Raw genomic sequence first — 23,617 nt, 5'->3', positions numbered from 1 at the left:
AAATAAATAGGCAAAAAATGCTGAATTTAAAAAAAAAAAAAAAAAAAACGACGCAAAAAGATATTCAAAAATAAAAAATCTAAATTGATGACATTAATAAGAAAAGAAACATGCATATTTCGAACCACATCAAATAAATAATTTGACAAGAAAATGCTGAAAAACATACATCTATATAAATTATAAATAATCATATAATAATGACTAATAATGTAATAATATATGACAATAAAATTAATATAATAATACAAATATTTGAAAAAAAATTATATACAGTATTTATGTATACATACAAAATACTTTTGTATAAAAATGTGATTATTTATATTAAATAATTTGACAAGATGCTGAATAAAATATATATGTAATAAAATTATAAATAATCATATAATAACGAATAATAATAATATATAATAATAAAATATAATTTACAAAATTGCAAAAAAATTATATACAGTATTCATATATACATATAAAACACATTTTTTTTAAAAAATGTGAACATTTCTATTAATTTGACAATATCAAATAAATAATTTGACAAAAAAGTGAATAAAATATACTTTTTATATAATAAATTTATAATCATATAATAATAATTTAAAAAATAATATATAATAATAAAATATAATAATAATAATAATAAATAAATGCAAAAAATCATATACAGTATTTATAAATACATATACAATATTTTTTTAAATGTGAATATTTTAAATAATTTGACCAAAGAATGCTGAATTAAAAAAATACATATGATAAAATTATAAATAATCATATAAAAATAATAATTAAAAATAATATAATATATATCTAATATATATTTTTAAATGCCAATATTGAACCAAACCAAATAAATAATTTGACCACCAAATGCTAATTTTGAAATAAATACAATAAATAGATGAACAATAAATAGACAAAAAAATTAATTTCAATACGGTAAATAAATAAATAATTGTAAAAAAAAAATATATATATATACACGTACATACAAGAAAAAAAAAATAATTAGAAAAAGAATTGCTAATACTGAACCACACCAACTGAATAATTTGAACAAAAAAGTTGATTTCACGTGAATATGGCAAATAAAGGAACGAGCGTTCTCGTGCATTTAAGAAAATAAGGAATGTTGAATGCGTACCTCTGTCTGCACCATGAGCGGTCGGTGCATTCGCAGGTCGTGCACCACGCCGTAAACGTCCACCACGTTTTCTCGTTCAATTTGGAAGAGGAGTCGATCGATGGCTATGAAGGTGCCGGTGCGGCCCACGCCGGCGCTGAAAAACACCACCCGTCTGAGTATCGCTACCAATACGGCACAAAAATCACGTCGGGGAAGATGAAGAAATAACGTGACATATTATATAAATTTGCGTCTGAAAGACGGAGGTCTAAAGGAGACCAACCTGCAGTGGACCACCGCGGGCGAGTTGGTGGAATACTGGTCCATGTGTTCTCGCACCAGGTGTCGGAAGCCGATCAGAAGCTCGGTGGTCTCCGGAACGCCGTGATCGGGCCAGGCCGTGAAGTGGAACTGCCGAACCGAACGGGTCTCGGCCGTTTTCACCTTAAAACGACCGACGGAAATCAACAACGGGGACGTCTATGGCCGCCGACGGTGCCAGTTTTGCTTACGTTTTTAATGTCAAAGTCTCTGATGGTCCAGTCGTCGAGCGGGATTTCCGAGGTGGTGGTCACGCGGATGTATTCAAAGTGCTTGCTGGTGGAATGCCAGTACTGCTCACATTTCACCTGTCACGAGATGATACAAATGTCGCATCCATTTGTATTTTTGGGGGGCTTTGACCGACAGCAAAACATTCCCAAAATGTACGCAACGCAGAATTGGATTGTTGCAGCAAAAATGTGCACGGGGCTTCTACAAAAAAAAGTCCCATTTCTTTCCTGAGGCAAAAACATTTAACATTTAATGTATCTCTTCCTACATTTTCTAACCTATTCATATAAAAAATAGGGCTGTCAAAGGATTAAAAATTTGAATCGCGTTAATTACAGCTTAAAAACGAATTAATCGTAACTAATCGCAATTCAAACCATCTGTAAAATATGCCATATTTTTCTGTAAATTATTGTTGGAATGGAAAGATAAGACACAAGACAGATATATACATTCAACATACGGTACAAAAGTACTTATTTGTTTATTATAACAATAAATCATCAAGATAGCATTAACATTAACATTCTGTTAAAGCGATCCATGGATAGAAGATTTGTTGTTCTTAAAAGATAAATGTTAGTACAAGTTATAGAAATTTTATATTAAAAACCCTCTTAATGTTTTCGTTTTATTAACATTTTTAAAATTTTCAATCAAAAAAATAAACTAGTAGCTCGCCACTCTTGATGTCAATAATTACACAATGCTCATGGTGCTGAAACCCATAAAATCAGTCGCACCCAAGTGCCAGCAGAGGGCGCCAAACACCAAAAAACAAGTAACAAGCGGGCATTACACTGTACTGTCATTTTAATCTGTTTGAGCGGGGCATGTGCGTTAATTGCGTCAAATATTTTAAAGTGATTAATTAAAAAAATTCATTACCGTCCGTTAACGCGATAATTTTGACAGCCCTAATAAAAAATAATCAGAAAATCAAGGTGCACAAAAGCTAAATACAGTTTTTGCTAATATTGTACAGGTCTACCAAAGTTTGACAAAAACACATCCATTTACTATTACTATGATCCAATATTAACAGGAATGTACATTAAAAAAAATCCCCAAACCCAGAAATGACCTTAAATCATCGCAAAAAAAGGGAAAACAACAACAACAACAACAAAAATCTGAAATAAAAACATGGGAAACGCAGACTGCAAACTGCAAAACTGTGCAAAAAGGTAGACAAAAAAACTGAAAACACAAATGCCAAACTGCAGTAAACAAAATGGCAAAATAAGCGACAAACACTATGACAAACCCGAAAAAACACCATAACCAGAGAAAAATCGCAGTTACAAAAAGTTGGAAAAGCCACGGAGCACTTTTAGTTTGAATCACTGTAGTTTAGTTGACCCAAAACCGACAGGAAGTGACCAATGACCAGGAAGTGTCCTGGGAATTACCTAAAATCAATAGATAATGATCCAAAATGTACAGGAAATTATCTCAGAATCCCCCAAAATCAACAGGAAGTGATCATTGACCAGGAAGTGACCTTGAAATTGCCTAAAGTTAAGAGGAAACGATCCAAAATGTACAGGAAGTGACCTCAAAATGCCCCAATATCCACAGGAAGTGACCAATGACCAGGAAGTGACCTGTAAATTGCCTAAAGCTAAGAGGAAATGATCCAAAATGTACAGGAAGTCACCTCAAAATGCCCCAAAATATACAGGAAGTGAGCCGAAAATGGTCTGAAATGAACAGGACGTGACCAATGACCAGGAAGTAACCTGGAAATTGTCTAAAATCAATTGCTAATGATCCAAAATATTCAGGAAATTATCCCAGAATTCCCCGAAATGTAGAGGAAGTGACCTAAAAATGGTCTGAAATCAACAGGAAGTGACCAATGACCAGGAAGTGCCCTGGTAATTGACTAAAGCTAAGAGGAAATGATCCAAAATGTACAGGAAGTCACCTCAATATGCCCCAAAATATACAGGAAGTGACCCGAAAATGGTCTCAAATTACCAGGAAGTGAGCAATGACCAGGAAGTGACCCAGAAATAGATAATAATCCATAATGTGCATGAAGTGACCCCAGAATGTCCCAAAATGTACTGAAAGTGACCCAAAATCAACAGGAAGTAACCTGGAAATTGTCTAAATGGCTAAAATGTACAGGAAGTCACCTCAAAATGCCCCAAAACTTACAGGAAAATGGTCTGAAATTAACAGGAAGTGAGCAATGACAGACCCGGAATAGCGAGGAGGCGTCGTGCACGTTCGGACCGAGACAGTTCAAAAATCTTGAGCTTTCTGGGTCACTTCCTGTGACCCGGAAATAGATAATAATCCATAATGTGCATGAAGTGACCCCAGAATGTCCCAAAATCAACAGAAAGTGACCAATGACCAGGAAGTGACCTGGAAATTGTCTATAATTACTTGATAATGATCCAAAATGTACAGGAAATTATCTGAGAATCCCCCAAAATGAAGAGGAAGTGACTTAAAAATTGTCTAAAATTAACAGGAAGTGAGCAATGACCAGGAAGTGACCTGGAAATTGCCTAAAGCTAAGAGGAAATGATCCAAAATGTACAGGAAGTCACCTCAAAATGCCCCAAAATATACAGGAAGTGACACGGAAAGTGGTCTGAAATTAACAGGAAGTGAGCAATGACAAGGAAGTGACCCGGAAATTGGCCAAAATCAATAGATAATAATCCAAAATGTGCATGAAGTGACCCCAGAATGTCCCAAATTGTACTGAAAGTGACCAATGACCAGGACGTGACCTTGAAATTGCCTTAAGTTAAGTGGAAATGATCCAGAATGTACAGGAAGTGACCTCAAAAAATTCCCAAAATCCACAGGAAGTGACCAGTGACTAGGAAGTGACCTGGAAATTGCCTAAATCTAAGAGGAAATGATCCAAAATGTACAGGAAGTCACCTCAAAATGCCCCAAAATATACAGGAAGTGACACGGAAAGTGGTCTGAAATTAACAGGAAGTGAGCAATGACAAGGATGTGACCCGGAAACTGGCCAAAATCAATAGATAATAATCCAAATTGTGCATGAAGTGACCCCAAAATGTCCCAAATTGTACTGAAAGTGACCAATGACCAGGAAGTGACCTGGAAATGGTCTCAAATCAATTGATAATGATCCAAAATGTACAGGAAATGATCTCAGAATTCCCCAAAATGTAGAGGAAGTGACCTAAAAATGTTTTGAAATCAATAGGAAGGATCAATGACCACGAAGTGACCTGGAAATTGCCTAAAATCAATAGGAAATGATCAAAAAATGTACAGGAAATGGCCTCATTCAAAATCAATAGGAAGTGTCTATTGACCAGGAAGTGACCTCGAAATGCCCTGAAATTAATAGCAAATTATCCAAAATGTACAGGAAGTGACCTCAGAATGCCCCAAAATATGCAAGAAGTTACCAATGACCAGGAAGTGACATAGGAATTGCCTAAAGTTAAGAGGAAATGATCCAAAATGTGCAAGAAGTCACCTCAAAATGCCCCAAAATATACAGGAAGTGACCTGAAAATGGTCTGAAATTAACAGGAAGTGAGCAATGACCAGGAAGTGGCCCGGAAATTGGCCAAAAATCAATAGATAATAATCCAAAATGTGCATGAAGTGACCCCAGGATGTCCCAAAATGTACTGAAAGGGACCCAAAATCAACAGGAAGTGACCTGGAAATTGTCTAAAATCAATTGATAATGGTCCAAAATGTATAGGAAATTATCTCAGAATCCCCCAAAATGTAGATGAAGTGACCTAAAAATGGTCTGAAATCAATAGGAAGTGAGCAATGACCAGGAAGTGACCTGGAAATTGGCTAAAATCAGTAGGAAATGATCGAAAAATGTACAGGAAATGACCTCATTCAAAATCAATAGGAAGTGTCCATTGACCAGGAAGTGACTTTGAAATGCTCTGAAATTTATAGCAAATTATCCCAAATGTACAGGAAGTGACCTCAGAATGCCCCAAAATATGCAAGAAGTTACCAATGACCAGGAAGTGACCTTGAAATTGCCTAAAATCATTAGAAAATGATCCAAACTGTACATGAAGTGACCCAAAATACCCCAAAATGTACTGAAAGTGATCCAAATCAACAGGAAGTGAAGTTCCAGAAATGGCGTTGTCTCATACTCATAAGCGGCCATTTTGTGTGTATGTACTCACCCTTCCCTGCTCATTACAGCGTGTCAGCATGACCAAGCTGTGCACATTCTTCTCCCATATCATCCTCCAAAAATCCTTGACGGTGCCGGCCAAAGGACCCTGAGCGGCAATAAATTCCTTTTTGGAGTTGTAACCCTGCCAAAGAGCACACAAACGTACAGTATGTAAACCTCAAATACTCAGGTTACACGATGGCAAACGGGTCGTACCGGCATGTAGTTGGCGTTGATGTAGTCGTCGTACGGACTCCCGTGAATGATGGACAGTTTCACTCGAGAATGATCGTCTAAAACCAGTCCATTCATAATTATCCACTTGGTGCCTGAATTTACACTCAACAAATATTCATAAAGTACTGGAGGAATACAAACTACTTACAAAAAAAAAAAAAAAAAAGATAAATATAAACAATTAAAATGAAAAATGCAGCTAGACAACATACTATCTGGTGCGCACCAAATAGTTTCTAGTGTGTACCACGTACTATCTGGTGTGCAAAACATTGTTTGTAGCGTGCACCACATTCTATGAGGTGCACACCGATAGTTTCTAGTGCTCACCACATACTATCTGGTGCGCACAAGATTATTTCTATTGCGCCCAGATCGTTTTTCGTGCGCACCACATACTATCTGTTGTGTACCCGATAGTTTCTAGTGCTCACCACATACAATCTGGTGCACAGCAGATTGTTTCTGATGTTCACCACATACTATCTGGTGCACACCAAATAGTTTTTAGTGCTCACCACATACTATCTGGTGCGCACCAGGTAGTTTCTAGTGTGCACCACATACTATCTGGTGTGCATCAGATAGTTTCTGGTGCGTACCATATACTATCTGGTGTGCACCAAATAGTTTCTAGTGCTCACCACATAGTATCTGATGTGCACCAGATTGTTTCTAGTGTGCACCACATACTATCTGGTGTGCACCAAATACTTTCTAGTGCATGCCACATACTGTCTGGGGTGCACCAGATAGTTTTTAGTGTGCACTAAATTGTTTCTGATCCACACCAGGTTCTAGTGCGCACCACATACTATCTGGTGAACAGCAGATTGTTTCTAGTGTGCACCACATACTACCTGGTGAACAGCAGATTGTTTCTGATTCACACCAGACAGTTTCTAGTGCGCACCACATACTATCTGGTGCACACCAGGTTGTTTCTAGTGCGCACCAGCTCATTTTTTTGTGCGCACCACATAGTATCTAGTGTGCACCCGATAGTTTCTACTGCTGGCCACATGCTATCTGGTGCACACCAGATTGTTTCTAGAGCGCACCACATACTATTTGGTGAACAGTAGATAGTTTCTGATTCACACCAGACAGTTTCTAGTGCGCACCACATACTATCTGGTGCACACCAAATAGTTTCTAGTGCTCACCACATACTATCTGGTGCACACCAGGTTGTTTCTAGTGCGCACCAGCTCATTTTTTTGTGCGCACCACATAGTAACTGGTGTGCACTAGATTGTTTCTGATGCGCACTAGATTGTTTCTAGTGTGCAACAGATAGTTTCTACTGCGCACCACATACTATCTGGTGTGCACCAGACTGTTTCTAGTGCGCACCACATACTATCTGGTGCACACCAAATAGTTTCTAGTGGTCACCACATACTATCTGGTGCACACAAGGTTGTTTCTAGTGCGCGCCAGCTCATTTTTTTGTGCGCACCACATAGTATCTGGTGCGCACTAGATTGTTTCTGATGCGCACTAGATTGTTTCTAGTGTGCACCAGATAGTTTCTACTGCGCACCCCATACTATCTGGTGTGCACCAGATTGTTTCTACTGCGTACCACATACTATCTGGTGTGCACCAAATAGTTTGTAGTGTGCACCACATACTTTCCGGATGCGCACCCAATAGTTCCTAGTGCTCACCACATACTATCTGATGTGCACCAAATAGTTTCTACTGCGCAACACATACTATCTGGTGTGCACCAGATTGTTTCTAGCGCGTACCACATACTATCTGGTGTGAACCAAAGTTTGCAGTGTGCACCACATACTTTTCGGATGAGCACCCAATAGTTCCTAGTGCTCACCACATACTATCTGGTGCACACCAGATTGTTTCTAGTGCGCACCACATATTATCCGATGCACATCAGATTGTTTCTGATGCGCGCACACAAGAGTTTCTAGTGGGCACCACATTCTATCTGGTGGGCACCAGATAGTTTCTAGTGCTCACCACATACTATCTGATGTGCACCAAATAGTTTCTACTGCGCAACACATACTATCCGGTGTGCACCAGATTGTTTCTAGCGCGTACCACATACTATCTTGCTGTGCACCAAATAGTTTGTAGTCTGCACCACATACTTTCCGGATGCGCACCCAATAGTTCCTGGTGCTCACCACATACTATCTGATGTGCACCAAATAGTTTCTACTGCGCAACACATACTATCTGGTGTGCACCAGATTGTTTCTAGCGCGTACCACATACTATCTGGTGTGCACCAAATAGTTTGTAGTCTGCACCACATACTTTCCGGATGCGCACCCAATAGTTTCTAGTGCTCACCACATACTATCTGATGTGCACCAAATAGTTTCTACTGCGCACCACATACTATCTGGTGTGCACCAGATTGTTTGTAGCGCGTACCACATACTATCTAGTGTGCACCAAATAGTTTGTTGTGTGCACCACATACTTTCCGGATGCGCACTCAATAGTTCCTAGTGCTCACCACATACTATGTGATGTGCACCAAATAGTTTCTAGTGCGCACCACATACTATCCGGTGTGCACCAAATAGTTTCTACTGCGCAACACATACTATCCGGTGTGCACCAGATTGTTTCTAGCGTGTAACACATACTATCTGGTGTGCACCAAATAGTTTGTAGTGTGCACCAGATACTTTCCGGATGCGCACCCAATAGTTTCTAGTGCTCACCACATACTATCTGGTGCACACCAGATTATTTCTAGTGTGCACCACATATTATCCGATGCACATCAGATTGTTTCTGATGCGCGAGCACATGACAGTTTCTAGTGGGCACCACATTCTATCTGGTGGGCACCAGGTAGTTTCTAATGTGCACCCACCACATACTATCTGGTGCGCACCAGATGGTTTAAAATGATTTTATTTCTGCTGTTGTCCCTGTAGGTGCTCCGTCAATTCAAGCATCAAGGGTTTAGATAGAGAAGGTTTTAGTCGCTAGGCGGACTCACAAGGCAGCACGTTGTTGTAGCGATTCTTGGCTTTGTTCTCCTGAATCAAAGCGCTTGATCTTGACTGATTTGTCCCGACCGGTCGTAAGTCCTTCGAGGCAAAACCATAACGCAACGTTAGCATGCGCAAACAGGTGGGGGAGCTCTAAAGTTCGGGAAAATGACGTCAGTGTATTCTCAAAAGACCGGATGAACAGGAATAACACGTGGCCAACTAACACTAAGGCAGGGGGGGTCAAACTCATTTTCGTTCGCGGGCCACATTATGGATCTCATGTGGGCCGGACCAGTTAATTATGTAGTTAACATTCATTCATTCGCTGCCAACCTCCAACTTCAATGTGGATTGGAGGTCTTCTAGTGATGGAATGCATTTGAGTTGAAGGCAAAAGCATGAAAAGACGCCTTTGGTGACGCCTATCAAAATGGCTTTAGGGCGGCCATATTGGTAGGGGCAACATTTCCATGCATTGACATTAACATGAAGTGGTAACTAGCTTATTTCTCAACCGAAGACTATTTTATCAAAGTCTTAGTACTCCCATATACCGATGATGTCATATACTAGATTGGACGCGATCTTTCACCTCGAACTCTTCGGCAAAGCCGCAATTGGAGTCGGCCTTCTGCTTCTTGTAGTAAGCTTCGTAGTCCTCCAGCTTCACTGCTGCGCTTCTGCTTAGAAGACAAGAGCACGTCAATAAGGACAGATTTCAAAAATACGTCGAATTTAAAGAGGAACTAGATACCGGTAGCCTTGCTGTAATGGCTGGCATATCGGGTTACTTCTTATTGATTTGGGGTCATTTCCTGTTGATATCGCATCACTTCCTGTTGGCTTTGGAGCATTTCAGTGTTACTTCCTGTTCATTTTGGGTGTTTCGGGGTCACTTCCTGTTGATTTGTGGACATTTTGGGGACACTTCCTGTTGATATCGGGGCTCTTCCTATTGATTTGCAGGCATTTTGGGGACACTTCCTGTTGATATCGAGTCACTTCATGTTGGTATGGGGGCAATTCAGGGTCACTTCCTGCTGATATCATTCACTTCCTGTTGATTTAGGAGCATTTGGGGATCTCTTCCTGTTGATTTGGGGGCACATCTTGCTCTTATGGGGTCATTTCCAGTTCCTGTCGAGCATTTCGGGGACACTTCCTGTCGGTATCATTCACTTCTTGTTGATTTGGGGGCCATTTTGCAGTCACTTCCTGTTGATATCGGGTCACTTCCTATTGATTTGGACTGATTGGGGATCACTTCCTGTTGATTTGGGGTCACTTAATGTTGGTATAGGGGCAATTCAGGGTCACTTCCTGTTGATATCATTCACTTCATGTTGATTTTGGGGCATTTCTGGGACACTTCCTGTTGATATCGAGTCACTTCATGTTGGTATGGGGCCAATTCGGGGTCACTTCCTGTTGATTTCATTCACTTCCTGTTGATTTTGGAGCATTTGGGGATCACTTCCTGTTGATTTGGCGGCAAATCTTGCTCATATGGGGACATTTCCTGTTCCTGTCGGGCATTTTGGGGACACTTCCTGTTGATATCATTCACTTCTTGTTGATTTGGGGGCATTTTGCAATCACTTCCTGTTGATATCGGGTCACTTCCTATTGATTTGGACTGATTGGGAATCACTTCCTGTTGATTTTGGGTCACTTAATGTTGGTATGGGGGCAATTCAGGGTCACTCCCTGTTGATATAATTCACTTCCTGTTGATTTGGGGGCACATCTTGTTCATATGGGGTCAATTCCAGTTTCTGTCGTGCATTTCGGCGACACTTCCTGTTGATATCATTCACTTCTTGTTGATTTGGGGGCCATTTTGTAGTCACTACCTGTTGATATCGGATCACTTCCTATTGATTTGGACTGATTGGGGATCACTTCCTGTTGATTTTGGGTCACTTAATGTTGGTATGGGGGCAATTTAGGGTCACTTCCTGTTGATATCATTCACTTCCTGTTGATTTTGGGGCATTTCAGGTACACTTCCTGTTGATATCGAGTCACTTCACGTTGGTATGGGGGCAATTCAGGGTCACTTCCTGTTGATTTCATTCACTTCCTGTTGATTTAGGAGCATTTGGGGATCACGTCCTGTTGATTTGGCGGCAAATCTTGTTCATATGGGGTCATTTCCTGTTCCTGTTGGGCATTTTGAGGACACTTCCTGTTGATATCATTCACTTCTTGTTGATTTGGGGGCATTTTGCAATCACTTCCTGTTGATATCGGGTCACTTCCTATTGATTTTGGGGGTTTGGGGGTCACTTCCTGTTGATATGAGGTCACTTCCTGTTGATTTGGGGGCATTTCCGGGTCATTTCCTGTTGATTTTGGGCATTTTGGGGGCACTTCCTGTTGATTTGGCGCATTTCGGGGTAACTTACTGTTGATTTGGGGGCAAATCTTGTTGATATGGGGGCATTTCAGGGTCACTTCCTGTTGGAATCATTCACTTCCTGTTGGTTTAGGAGCATTTGGGGATCACTTCCTGTTGATTAGGGAGCACATCTTGTTCATACGGGGTCATTTCCTGTTCCTGTTGGGCATTTCGGGGACACTTCCTGTCAATATCATTCACTTCAGGTTGATTTGGGGGCATTTTGCTGTCACATCCTGTTGATATCGGGTCACTTCCTATTGATTTGGGGGGTTTGGGGATCACTTCCTGGTGATTTGGTGGCATTTTGCAGTCACCTTCTCTTGATATCAGGTCACTTACTGTTGATTTCGGGGGGTTTCAGGGTCCCTTCCCATTGATTTGGGGGCATTTCAGGGTCACTTCCTGTTGCTTTTATGGCATTTTGGGGTCACTTCCTGTTAATTTATGGGCATCTCAGTCTCACTTCCTGATGATATCAGGTCACTTCCTGTTGATTTGGAGGCATTTCAGGGTCACTTCCTGTTGCTTTGGGGGAATTGCAGGATCACTTCCTATTGATATGAGGTCACGTCCTGTTGATTTGGGAGCATTTCGGGGACACTTGCTGTTTATCAGGGAACTTCCTGTTGATTTGGGAGCATTTCACCGGTAACTTCGTGTTGATAGTGCCTCAATTCCTGTTGATTTGGGGCAATTCCAGGTCCCATCCTATTGATATAAGGTCACTTCCTGTTGCTGTTGGTCATATCAGGAACACTTCCTGTTGAAATAAATTCATTTCCTGTTGATTTTGGGCATTTTTCAGTCACTTCCTGTTGATATCAGGTCACTTCCTGTAGATTTGGGGTGTTTTGGGGTCACTTCTTTCTGATCTGCGGGCATTTTGGGCACATTTCCCGTCCATATCGCGTCACTTCCTGTTCATTTGGGGGGAGGGATTTTAGTTTTTCTCCCTGTAGCCTGTAAAGTTACCATCAATGAATCGAAATGTCGATTCTTACCTCATGGAATGAATCTGAATGTCCGAGGATTCTTTTTTGGACAACCTGCAAGATTTCCGCAACGAGTTAAAAGGTGAACACGAGTGACCGGACGCGTCGGCGACGAACCTCCTCCAGTAAATTACGAAGCCGATGAGAACGATGAACAGGACGCTGAAAATGCCCAACGATGTTCCCACGGCAGCGCTGATCACCGCTACGACACGAACAAAAATTAGGGTCGGGCCGAAAAGTCGGAAGACTAGCGCGCTAGCTTACCCGGGTCCTGCGGGAGTTTTTCTACGGATATGAATTTTGTGATGGAGGCCATCGACGCTTTATTTACGAGATCGCCGTCCGGAATCAGTCGAGTGAACAAGACGATGGCATAGCTGGAAAATAATTGAAAGTGAAACAACTTGACGTGATCGTCATAATGCTGAACATGAATGAATGCTTATGACAGATGTCTTGAAGTATCATCCATGCAAATAAGACCACTTTTGGTCATAAGCGGAGTTTGACTTTTGGGGCGGGGGGACAACATGTTGAAACGCAGTGTCAGCAATAAAATGAATTTACAAGAATATTTATAATAATAAGTTGACAGTGATTGGGTTTTTTTCCCATCATTCTTGAGGGGAATTCTAAATCAGGCAGCTTAGGCAATCATTTTCGCCAAAATCGTCATCCATTGAATATGGTACGCCCGTGGGTGTCGTGCCAATGTAGTTACCCCAGTCAAAAATTGTATCCCCTGGGCGGAGCCATATGGAGGTAGATTTGTGTCTTTATTATTCAACCCAAAAAATGTCGCTTCGATAAAAAAAAAAAAAGTGTTTGAATTAGGGCTGTCAAAATTATCGCGTTAACGGGCGGTAATTAATTTTTCAAATTAATCACGTTCAAATATTTGACGCAATTAATGCACATGCCCCGCTCAAACAGATTAAAATGACAGTACAGTGTCATGTACACTTGTTACTTATGTTTTTGGAGTTTTGTCGCCCTCTGCTGGCGCTTGGGTGCGACTGATTTTATGGTTTTCAGCACCATGAGAATTGGTGGTGCTGAACAATGGTGAGCGACTAGTTTATTTTTTGTTTGAAAATTATACAAATTTTAATAAAACGAAAACATTAAGAGGGGTTTTAATATAAAATTTCTATAACTAGTACCAACATTTATCTTTTAAGAAGTACAAGTCTTTCTATCCATGGATTGCTTTAACAATGTTAATAATGTTAATGCCATCTTGTTGATTTATTGTTATAATAAACAAATGCAGTACTTATGTACCGTATGTTGAATGTATATATCCGTCTTGTGTCTTATCTTTCCATTTCAACAATAATTTACAGAAAAATATGGCATATTTTAGAGATGGTTTGAATTGCGATGAATTACGATTAATTAATTTTTAAGCTGTGATTAACTCGATTAAAAATTTTAATCGTTTGACAGCCCTAGTTTGAATGCAAAAATAAATTGGAAACTCAAAAAAATGCACGTGAAAGCTATTTTTCTTTGTTTTGTTTTTTTTGATTGAAGATTTTTTTTTTTTGGTTTTTTTTTTGGATTGAAGCAACTTTATTAATTGAAGTAATGTTGATTTGTTTTTGGGCCACATTTTGGCTAGGACATTTTTGTTTCTATTATTCAATCAAAAAATAAGTTGTTTAAAGAAAATATAGATTTTCAAAAAGAAAATCACTTCAATCAAAAAAAAAAATTCAATTATAGAAAAAGTTTTTGAATGCGAAAAAATATTTGGGATTTAAAAATTTGCATTTGATTACTTAATTTTTCATTGAAAAAGTTTTCTTTGATTGAAGCAATCCTTTTTGTGTTTGGGCCATATTATGATTAGGACACATGTGTCTAAATCAGGGGTCCCCAAACTGGGCCCCCTGAACTATTTTTTTTTTTTTAATTTCCTGGCTATTTCTGTGAAGAACCCAGAGAGGGTTATATTATATTATATTATATTATATTATATTATATTATATTATATTATATTATATTATATTATATTATATTATATTATATTATTATTAGGGCTGTCAAAATTATCGCGTTAAAGGGCGATAATTAATTTTTTAAATTAATCACGTTAAAATATTTGACGCAATTAACGCACATGCCCTACTCAAATGGATTAAAATGACAGCAGTGTAATGTCTGCTTGTTACTTGTTTTTGGGTGTTTGGCGCCCTCTGCTGGCGCTTGGGTCCAAATGATTTTATGGGTTTGAGCACAATGAGTGAGCATGGTGTAGTTATTGACATCAACAATGGCGAGCTACTAGTTTATTTTTTGATTGAAAATTTTACAAATTTTAATAAAACGAAAACATTGAGAGGGGTTTTAATATAAAATTTCTATAACTTGTACTTACATTTATCTTTTAAGAACTACAAGTCTTTCTATCAATGGATCGCTTTAAGAGAATGTAATAATGCTGATGCCATTTTGTTGATTTGTTGTTATAATAAACAAATACAGTACTTATGTACCGTATGTTGAATGTATATATCTTATCTTTCCATTCCAACAATAATTTACAGAAAAATATGGCATATTTTATACATGGTGTGAATCGCGATTGATTACGATTAATTAATTTTTAAGCAGTAATTAGCTCGATTAAAAATTGTAATCGTTTGACAGCCCTAATTAATTTTATTTACTTTTGTTCCGTGAAGAATACAGAAAGGGTTCTTTGATTGTGGCTTTCTGAAAAACAATATTTTTTTACATTTTTTTTTTTACATTTACATTTTTACATTACTCCTGCAATCGTCACACTTTTTCTGTTACAAACTGACCCCGGCGCCTCATCAGAGAAGGAAAAAGTTATGTGGCCCTAACAGGAAAAAGTTCGGGGACCCCTGGTCTATATCATTCAATCCTAAAAAACATTGCTTCAATCAAAAAAATATTTTCGATCAAAGAAAAAAAATCATTTTTAAGAATATTTGTTTTCTTTTCTTTTTTTTTTTTTAATTATATGCAAAGCAAATGACCGTCTAAGGTGCTCCAAAAATAATTTCGACCCATTATAAAAAAAATTGTTTTGTTCATTTCATTAATTTTTGTTGCAGTTTTATTGCTTTACAACTTTTATATATATAGGAAAGTCAATTACATGCAATGACACTTTTCGGACACCAGGTGGGGCCTGGCCACCCCTTAAAATCCGCTTATGCTTTTGGTGCCATGTCAACATGACATATGAATTATGTCACTTTTGATGCAAAGTTGAAACTGTTTCCGTCATTATAACTTGACAAACAAATGTGTAATTATCCCGTCACCTCAGTTTATGACAGTGTCGTGCCCACGACAGTGTCATGTCTTACTTATGACGGTCTTATGGCAGTCTTATGAACCCGCTGTCAAATAATGTGTTACCTTCTTTTTTTTTTTTTTTAATTCAAATTAATTAAGTTGTTTTTATGCATTTATTTTTGTTATAATTATTATTACTGTATCCTTTCATTTTACAAAAAGTTTCCATTAGCATCAGATCTCAAACGGTTTAACAACAGTCTTATCTTACTGGTATCTCCGATTGCCGCGAAGTTCTCCGTTGGTGTATCCCTTCCATTTGGAACCGTCTCCGATGTGGACGCTCAAGGCCTCGTCATGGATGCGCGTTTTGACTTTCCTCTCCTTGACGGTGGCTAGGTATACCCTAGTCTTTTTCTCAATCCACTCTTGGTACGTCTTCCCTAAGTGCTGTTTCATATCAGCCGTGTCAGATTCTGAATGTACAAAAAGAAGCTATTGATGAAGCACGCATCGGATGACGTTGACGACAAAAGACGTCCAATTCAAGGGCTGTGTGGAGATACAGATCTTAGCCACGCCCAGGTTGGTTTGGGGACATTTTGGGGACAATTCAGGTCACTTCCTGTTGATTTGGAGACATTTGGGGGCGTGTCCTGGTCACATCAGTTCATTTGGGGACATTTTGGGGTCGTGTCCTGGTCATATTACGTCATTTGGGGGGGCGTGTTCTGATCATATCAGGTCATTTGGGGACATTTTGGGGACATGTCCTATTGATATCTGGTCCTTTCCTGTTGATTTGGGGACATTTGTTTTTTTGCCCTTGAAAATGAATGGGAAATATGGACGTCCGTGGCCGACAATGGCATTGACATACATTTGCGTCAATGGAATCCAAGTACATTGGCATCAACAGAATCAACAAACGTGGCCATCAATGGCATTAAACAAAGTAAATGGTATTGAAAATGAATGGGAAATTTGGACGTCCATGGCCGTCAATGGCGCCGACTTACATATGCGTCAATGGAATCCAAGTACATTGGCATCAATAGATTAAACATAGATGGCGGTCAATGGCATCAATGCAATGTAAATTCCATTGGAAATTCCTTTGGAAGTGAATGGGAAATTTGAACATTGCATCCCGTTGAAAATTATTGGGAAAGTTTTGGGCAAATTTATGGGGAACCGTAATTTTCTTTAAGGACTTTTATGCCTCTCACCGTCCCGGAATTTTATATGTTCAAATTATGTGATTTGGTCAAAAATTGTAGGACTAGATATATTTTGAAAATTTGCTTTTTTTCCCCAAAAATCAGTTAAAAAATCGGCGTTTACAGGCGAGCAGAAAATTTTTCGGGGAAAATTCCGGTCGTTTTGATATTCGAACGTTGCCGATCGGTCAAACGGTTCGGGCTGTGCGGCGTGCCGAGGAAATCCCATTAAAAAAAACAAAACTGAATAACACTGAATGAGATAAATATCTTCATTCATTTTGCCTGCAATGAAAAAACACAAAATGATTTAATGTTTTTACCCCCCATTCTCTTAAAATTTTACACAAAACTCCAAAAATGAACGAACAAAAGTATTGGTACCCTTTGAAAATTCATCTGATGCTTCTCTAATTTGTGTAATTAACAGCACATGTTACTTACCTGTGGCACATAACAAGTGGTGGCAATCACTAAATCAAACTTGCAGCCAGTTAAAATGGATTAAAATTGACTCAACCTCTATCCTTTGTCCTTGTGTGTACCACAGTGAGCATGGAGAAAAGAAAGAAGACCAACGAACCGTCTGAGGACTTGAGAAGCAAATTGGGCAATCTCAAGGTGACAAGTCCATCTCCAAAGACCGGAATGTTCCTATGTCTACCATGCGCAGTGTCATCAATAAATGTAAAGCCCACAGCACTGTGGCTAACCTCCCTAGATGTGGATGGAAAAGAAACATTGACGAGAGATTTCAACGAAAGATTGTGCGGATGGTGGATAAAGAACCTCGACTAACATCCGAACAATTTCAAGCTGTCCCGCAGTCCGAGGGTACGACAGTGTCAATCCGTACTATCCGTCGGCGTCTGAATGAAAAGGGACTCTACCCAGGAAGACCCAACTTCTGACCCAGAGACATAAAAGAGCCAGGCTGGAGTTTGCCAAAACTTACCTGAGAAAGCCAAAAATCTTTGGAAGAAAGTTCTCTGGTCAGATGAGACAAAAGTAGAGCTTTTTGGGAAAAGGCATCAACATAGTAGGCCGTATTGGCACCATGGAAAAAGTGCTTAGAAAATGGATTTCGTTCCACTGAAATGGATCTACATGACCTCTGCATTGTAATTTACATACGTTGCTAATTACTACCAAAAAAAAAGTTCTACTCACGGTTTCCAGTCATTTTTTAGTCATTAGCGTTTTCGTGTCGGTCTTTTTTTCCCCCGTGGCGCAGTGATATTGATACGGCGGAGTCGTATCGTCAGTGTGTGAAGCCATTTTAGGTCACGTGCACCAATAGGAGACGAGGACTGTTGCTATGCGCTTCGAAAACAAACAATATGGCGGCGACCGTGTCAAGCTACGACACGAGCGAAGATGAACCAAAGATAAGAAAACCGCATTCGGAATTTAGTCAAAAGGCATCGAAACGATGCTATATGCATCTCTCAACTGTCCAAGGGCGAAAAAGGGCAGGAATTGAGAAAAAACGTGCAGAGCCCGCGTGGTTGCGTCAGACAATGGCTTTCTCTCCAGGCTCCGTCGAAGGATCTTGCTGAAAATGCGTCGACTGGGATTTTTAACGACATTGACTACAGGTAAGCCACACACACGCCTTTTGTTGTGAATAACTATGGGAGTTGTGGGCTTCTGGTCAGATCACAATTGAAGTTAAGACTTGCAATGTGAGTTCTGGGCTGTAGCGGTCATTATTATGATGTTAGATTGTTAACTTTGAGCAAAAAGTTTAGATTGACAAATAACATAGTATTTAGTCTGTTTAACCGTAGTTCCAAAAACCTATTTGATAATTTATTCAGGAAAAAATGGCAGAATGGACAAGCCTATATAATTTGGATTGGAAGATTATGTAAATATGATATGGATGAAACAGTTCTCACATGGTTTATGTGTGTGTGCGTGTTTTTCGGAACTGGAACACCCTTCACTGACAGCTGCAACTTCTTCTGTGAGACCGTCGTCCATTAAAAGATTAGAGTTGACCAGGAAGTGCTGCGAATGGACAAGCTTGTGGAAATATGGCTTTATTGGGACCATGGAAAAAGTGCTGAGAAAATGGATTTTTTTCAAAGACAATACCCTCCTAACTTAGTCACCAGCCAGAAATGTATCTTGATGTGAATACACAAAAATACAGATCTAGTGTTGCTGTTTTTGCTTGTTTTAAGTGTTATATTAATTCTGGCAACACAAAATCTTTATCAAATGTCATAAACACATCTACCAAACATTTGAAACAAGTATTGGTGCCTTAGTATACACATAGGTGAATTCAGAATGAGAAATGTAGCTAATTTCTTGAAGGAAACACTTCAACATTAATGATTTGCACCCAGCACAATGAAATATATATTGAATTAAGCTAAAGGCTTATGTGTCATATTAAAAATATCACAACCTACTATGCAATGAAATATATAAAATAAAAAATGCACGCCATGATCATAAATAGCTGAAAATCAACCCAATTGCTACCACACCCTCCTAATAGTGAATCATGGCAAAAATGGAATAAGACAAAAAAATTACAGGGTGATCAAAAATATAATGTGCCAAAATCATAAGGTGATACTTAAAAAATGAAAGACATCACAAAAGAAGTGATGGACACGTGTTGAAGATAACTTCCAAGTTTTATTTCATGTTTCACAAGTGCTCAAATGTGAGCACACCCAGCAGCACGGACAAAATCAAGCCACGATGAGAATTCCTCTCAAACGTGTGCATGTCGCAGTTATTGTCTTGATTGCGACTGTTGTTCGATATTTCACATCATCAGTATTTGCTGGACGTGTTGGTATGTTAAAGACAAAGTTCGTTATCCATCTTTATGGCACATAACGTATGTTATACACTAAGTGTATGTTCCACCACTTCCAGCGAATATTGATGACATGAAAGATTACATAACAGACGCAATCAACGCGGGAGGGAGGAATTCTCATGTCAACTTGATGTTGTCCATGCTGCTGGTGATGGCCATATTTGAGTACTATGAAAACATGAAATTAAACTTAGTTACTTCCTACATCTGTCCAAGGTAGTTTTTTTTTTTTTTTAATGTTTTTTGTTTTTGACATGGCATTTTGATTTTGGCACAGCCTTTTTTAATCACACTGTATATACACAAAAGTTCGGAATCATTCAAGTATGGTACTGTTGGTACACATTTATTTAAACATGGAAGTGTCTCATACTATAAAAATACACATTATTACACATACAAATATTGAAAAACGAATTAAAAAAAAAAAAAGAAATAAAAGAATAGTAAAACTGTACATGACAACATTACTCCTCAAAATCGCTTTACTCAAAGTCATCATCCCATCCAAGTGTCTTCTGTTTCTTTGGAAACATTCTCACATGCTTGGCACCGATATAAATTTAAGTTTAAGTTTTGCAGACATACAGGAACATCTTCCCATGTCACAATTGGTTGCCTTTCAACTACAGTTGACTACTTGCAAAACAGTATCAGGGGCAGGATTTTTAGTCATCCATGTCACTGCCAACTGCCCATCCTCAATGTCCCACCCATTCCCAATGGGTGAAGGGGCACACATTTTAACTGTCAGACATCGTTTCATAATTGCTGCTTGATAGTTTGCTGTCCTGCAATGTTGGTACAGAGCATCAGTTTTGGGGGGAAGAGAATGTTCTGGCAAGACTGACGAGGCTATACAGAAAGATCTGCATTTGGCATCATTTTTGGCACATGACTGGCCAAACAGGTGGCACACGTATTTACACAACGTGTTAAATGTTTGTAGGTCAAGTTTAAAACTGCTGCCCAGTACTTACCTGTAGTGAATGTCGTTAAAAATCCCAGTCGACGCATTTTCAGCAAGATCCTTCGACGGAGCCTGGGGAGAAAGCCATTGTCTGACGCAACCACGCGGGCTCTGCACGTTTTTTCTAAATTCCTGCCCTTTTTCGCCCTTGGACAGTTGAGAGATGCATATAGCATCGTTTCGATGCCTTTTGACTAAATTCCGAATGCGGTTTTCTTATCTTTGGTTCATCTTCGCTCGTGTCGTAGCTTGACACGGTCGCCGCCATATTGTTTGTTTTCGAAGCGCATAGCAACAGTCCTCGTCTCCTATTGGTGCACGTGACCTAAAATGGCTTCACACACTGACGATACGACTCCGCCGTATCAATATCACTGCGCCACGGGGGGAAAAAAAGGCCGACACGAAAACGCTGATTACTAAAAAATGACTGGAAACCGTGAGTAGAACTTTTTTTTGGTAGTAATTAGCAACGTATGTAAATTACAATGCAGAGGTCATGTAGATCCATTTCAGTGGAACGAACCAACACAATTTTGGCTCAGCCAATACAGCCTATAGAGTTAACAGGGGGGAAAAATTAGGCCTTCAAAGAAAATAACACGGTTCCCACAGTCAAACATGGCAGAGGTTCCCTGATGTTTTAGGGTTGCTTTGCTGCCTCTGGCACTGGACTGCTTGACCGTGTGCATGGCATGATGAAGTTTGAAGACCGCCAACAAATTTTGCAGCATCATGTAGGGCCCAGTGTGAGAAAGCTGGGTCTCCCTCGGAGGTCATGGGTCTTCCAGCAGGACAATGACCCAAAAGCACTAGAAAATGGTTTGAGAGAAAGCATTGGAGTCTTCTAAAGTGAGTCCAGACCTGAATCCTATAGAACACCTATGGAGAGATTTGAAAATGGCACCCTTTAAATCTGAGACCTGGACCAGTTGGCCAAAGAAAAATGGTCTACAATTCCAGCAGAGCATTGTAAGAAACTCATTGATGGATACCGGATGCAGTTGTTGGCAGTTATTTTGTCTAAGGTTGTGCTACTAAGTATTAGGCTGAGGGTGCCAATACTTTTGATGGGGGGAAAATATTACATTATGCTTTTGTGATGTATGATTGCTTCTGTGACCTAGATTGTAACAACTTCTATTGTTTTTTACCTTGAGTTTCATAGTTAGGAGGGAATCTCACGAGATAACTTGTTTTGCACCATAGTATTGTTTCTAACACGCCTGGGTTCCATAGTTAGAAGGGAATCTCACAAGATAACTTGTTTTGCACTCATAATATTTACCGTGGGAACACAACATCTGCTACCGGACGGCACAACCTGGGAACCATGCAAAGAAAAGCCCCTTTTTCGAGGGGCTGAACCAAAAGTAGCTTTGTCGTTGGACGGCGCTGCGCCGCCTGGTGGCGGAGGTTGGTCGTCTCCGCCCCCGTGTGGCGCGTTCCTACAAAAACCGGGCATTTCCGGGCAACCAGTGAAGTCCGCCAGTGGGTCACGTACGGATCGCCTGGCTTTGTTCCTTCGCCACCTTACCGGAGCGTTGGCTCCCGCTCATTTGTCACGGTAAGCAATTTTCAGGAAGGAACACCTGGTTGTGCTGTAACGGTAGCGCGGGGATTCTGGGATTGAGAAACTCAAATCTAGTGTCATCGTTGCCATTTGTTATGCTTGTTTTTGATACTTGTTTGCTTGCTCTTGTGGGATTATAATCAATAAATCTCATTTATTCTGCATTTTCTAATCAATAAACATCGTCTATTGAGCAAAAGTGTGCTTTTTACTGACTCACCGCGAACCCGGAAATTTCGGAAAACAACTTTTGTCCGGCCCATTTTTGGAGTTCTGTATAAAATGATAATGATTTTATTCAACCAATCCAACCACTATTGTAGTGACAATACATCCTACAAAAAACTGTTATTCGTAAATATAACACAAATTATATTAAAAACTAGCCCTGCAAGCAGGACTCAATGGTCCCTCGGGAGTCTTGTGTCGATTTCTCCAATTTCTTTTCGGTGATTTTTTTGGGGGGGTCATCAGGTTTTTTTCCCTTCTGAGTCGGTCTTGGTCTCGTAAAAAAGGCAATTTCCTGTTCCCAGCAGGGGGCGCCAGGCCTAATGGGTGATATTTCAATGAAGTCGAGTTCAGCCTGAATTTTAGTGACTTTTCGAGCATGTTCAGGCCTCCAAATTGGCCATTTTCATTTGCCCTGAAGAAGCCCTGACCCTAAATCCTAACCCTAAGAGAGAGTTTCCCAAACCTAACCCTAATCCCCAAATAAACCCGACTTTGGTACTCCGCCCAGGTCAGGCCCGTGAATCAAAACTCACCATTTTGATAACTCAACATCTAATATGTCTCATTAAGAGTCTCACCAATTTTGAGGAGGATCCAACTAACTGCCTCGGTTCAGTGGTCTCAAACGTGCACCCTGGCTTTCAACAAAAATGGCATGTTTTTCAATATTCAATCCAAAATACCCAATTTCCTGTTGGGTTTGGAATATGGGTGCAAGAGACTTTTTGAAGCATTTTGGCCCAAGGTATCGACTACCCAAATTTCATGACTCTACGTTGAAAACGCTTAGAGAGGCCTTTTTTATTTTTTTTTTTAATTCCTGGGGGCTCCACTGAGCCATTTTTTGACATTTTTTCACAACATTGCCAAATTATCGAAATTTTCGCGAATCCGCATGTTTGTGCAAATTTTGGTGAGTTTTTGAGCATGTTAAGACCTCCAAATGGGCCATTTTCATTTGCCATGAAGAAAGAATAATAATAATCCTTTGCTGAACAATAGGGCCTTCGCACCATGTTGGTGCTTGGGC

The 23,617-nt window shown here is 39.6% G+C and overlaps 1 protein-coding gene across 2 annotated transcripts in view; it reads right to left on the bottom strand.

Moving 5' to 3' along the window:
• The window catches only part of ptprja (protein tyrosine phosphatase receptor type Ja), an 80,960-nt gene that overhangs the window by 2,918 nt on the left and 54,425 nt on the right, over positions 1-23,617 (bottom strand). The window contains exons 19-29 of one of the 2 annotated variants that reach the window (XM_057836310.1): positions 16,020-16,224; positions 12,737-12,849; positions 12,587-12,674; positions 12,479-12,523; positions 9,666-9,756; positions 9,079-9,169; positions 6,066-6,142; positions 5,857-5,991; positions 1,642-1,758; positions 1,413-1,573; positions 1,148-1,283 (exon numbers count right to left, since the gene is read on the bottom strand). In XM_057836310.1, coding sequence (XP_057692293.1) covers positions 1,148-1,283; positions 1,413-1,573; positions 1,642-1,758; positions 5,857-5,991; positions 6,066-6,142; positions 9,079-9,169; positions 9,666-9,756; positions 12,479-12,523; positions 12,587-12,674; positions 12,737-12,849; positions 16,020-16,224 — 1,259 coding nt within the window. The remainder of the gene's footprint in view (positions 1-1,147; positions 1,284-1,412; positions 1,574-1,641; positions 1,759-5,856; positions 5,992-6,065; positions 6,143-9,078; positions 9,170-9,665; positions 9,757-12,478; positions 12,524-12,586; positions 12,675-12,736; positions 12,850-16,019; positions 16,225-23,617) is intronic. The other variant, XM_057836311.1, reaches the window with a different exon arrangement.

This window comes from Corythoichthys intestinalis, chromosome 5, assembly GCF_030265065.1.
Source record: "Corythoichthys intestinalis isolate RoL2023-P3 chromosome 5, ASM3026506v1, whole genome shotgun sequence".
In the NCBI taxonomy this organism is placed as follows: domain Eukaryota; kingdom Metazoa; phylum Chordata; class Actinopteri; order Syngnathiformes; family Syngnathidae; genus Corythoichthys; species Corythoichthys intestinalis.
This window is presented reverse-complemented; position numbering and strand designations above follow the sequence as displayed.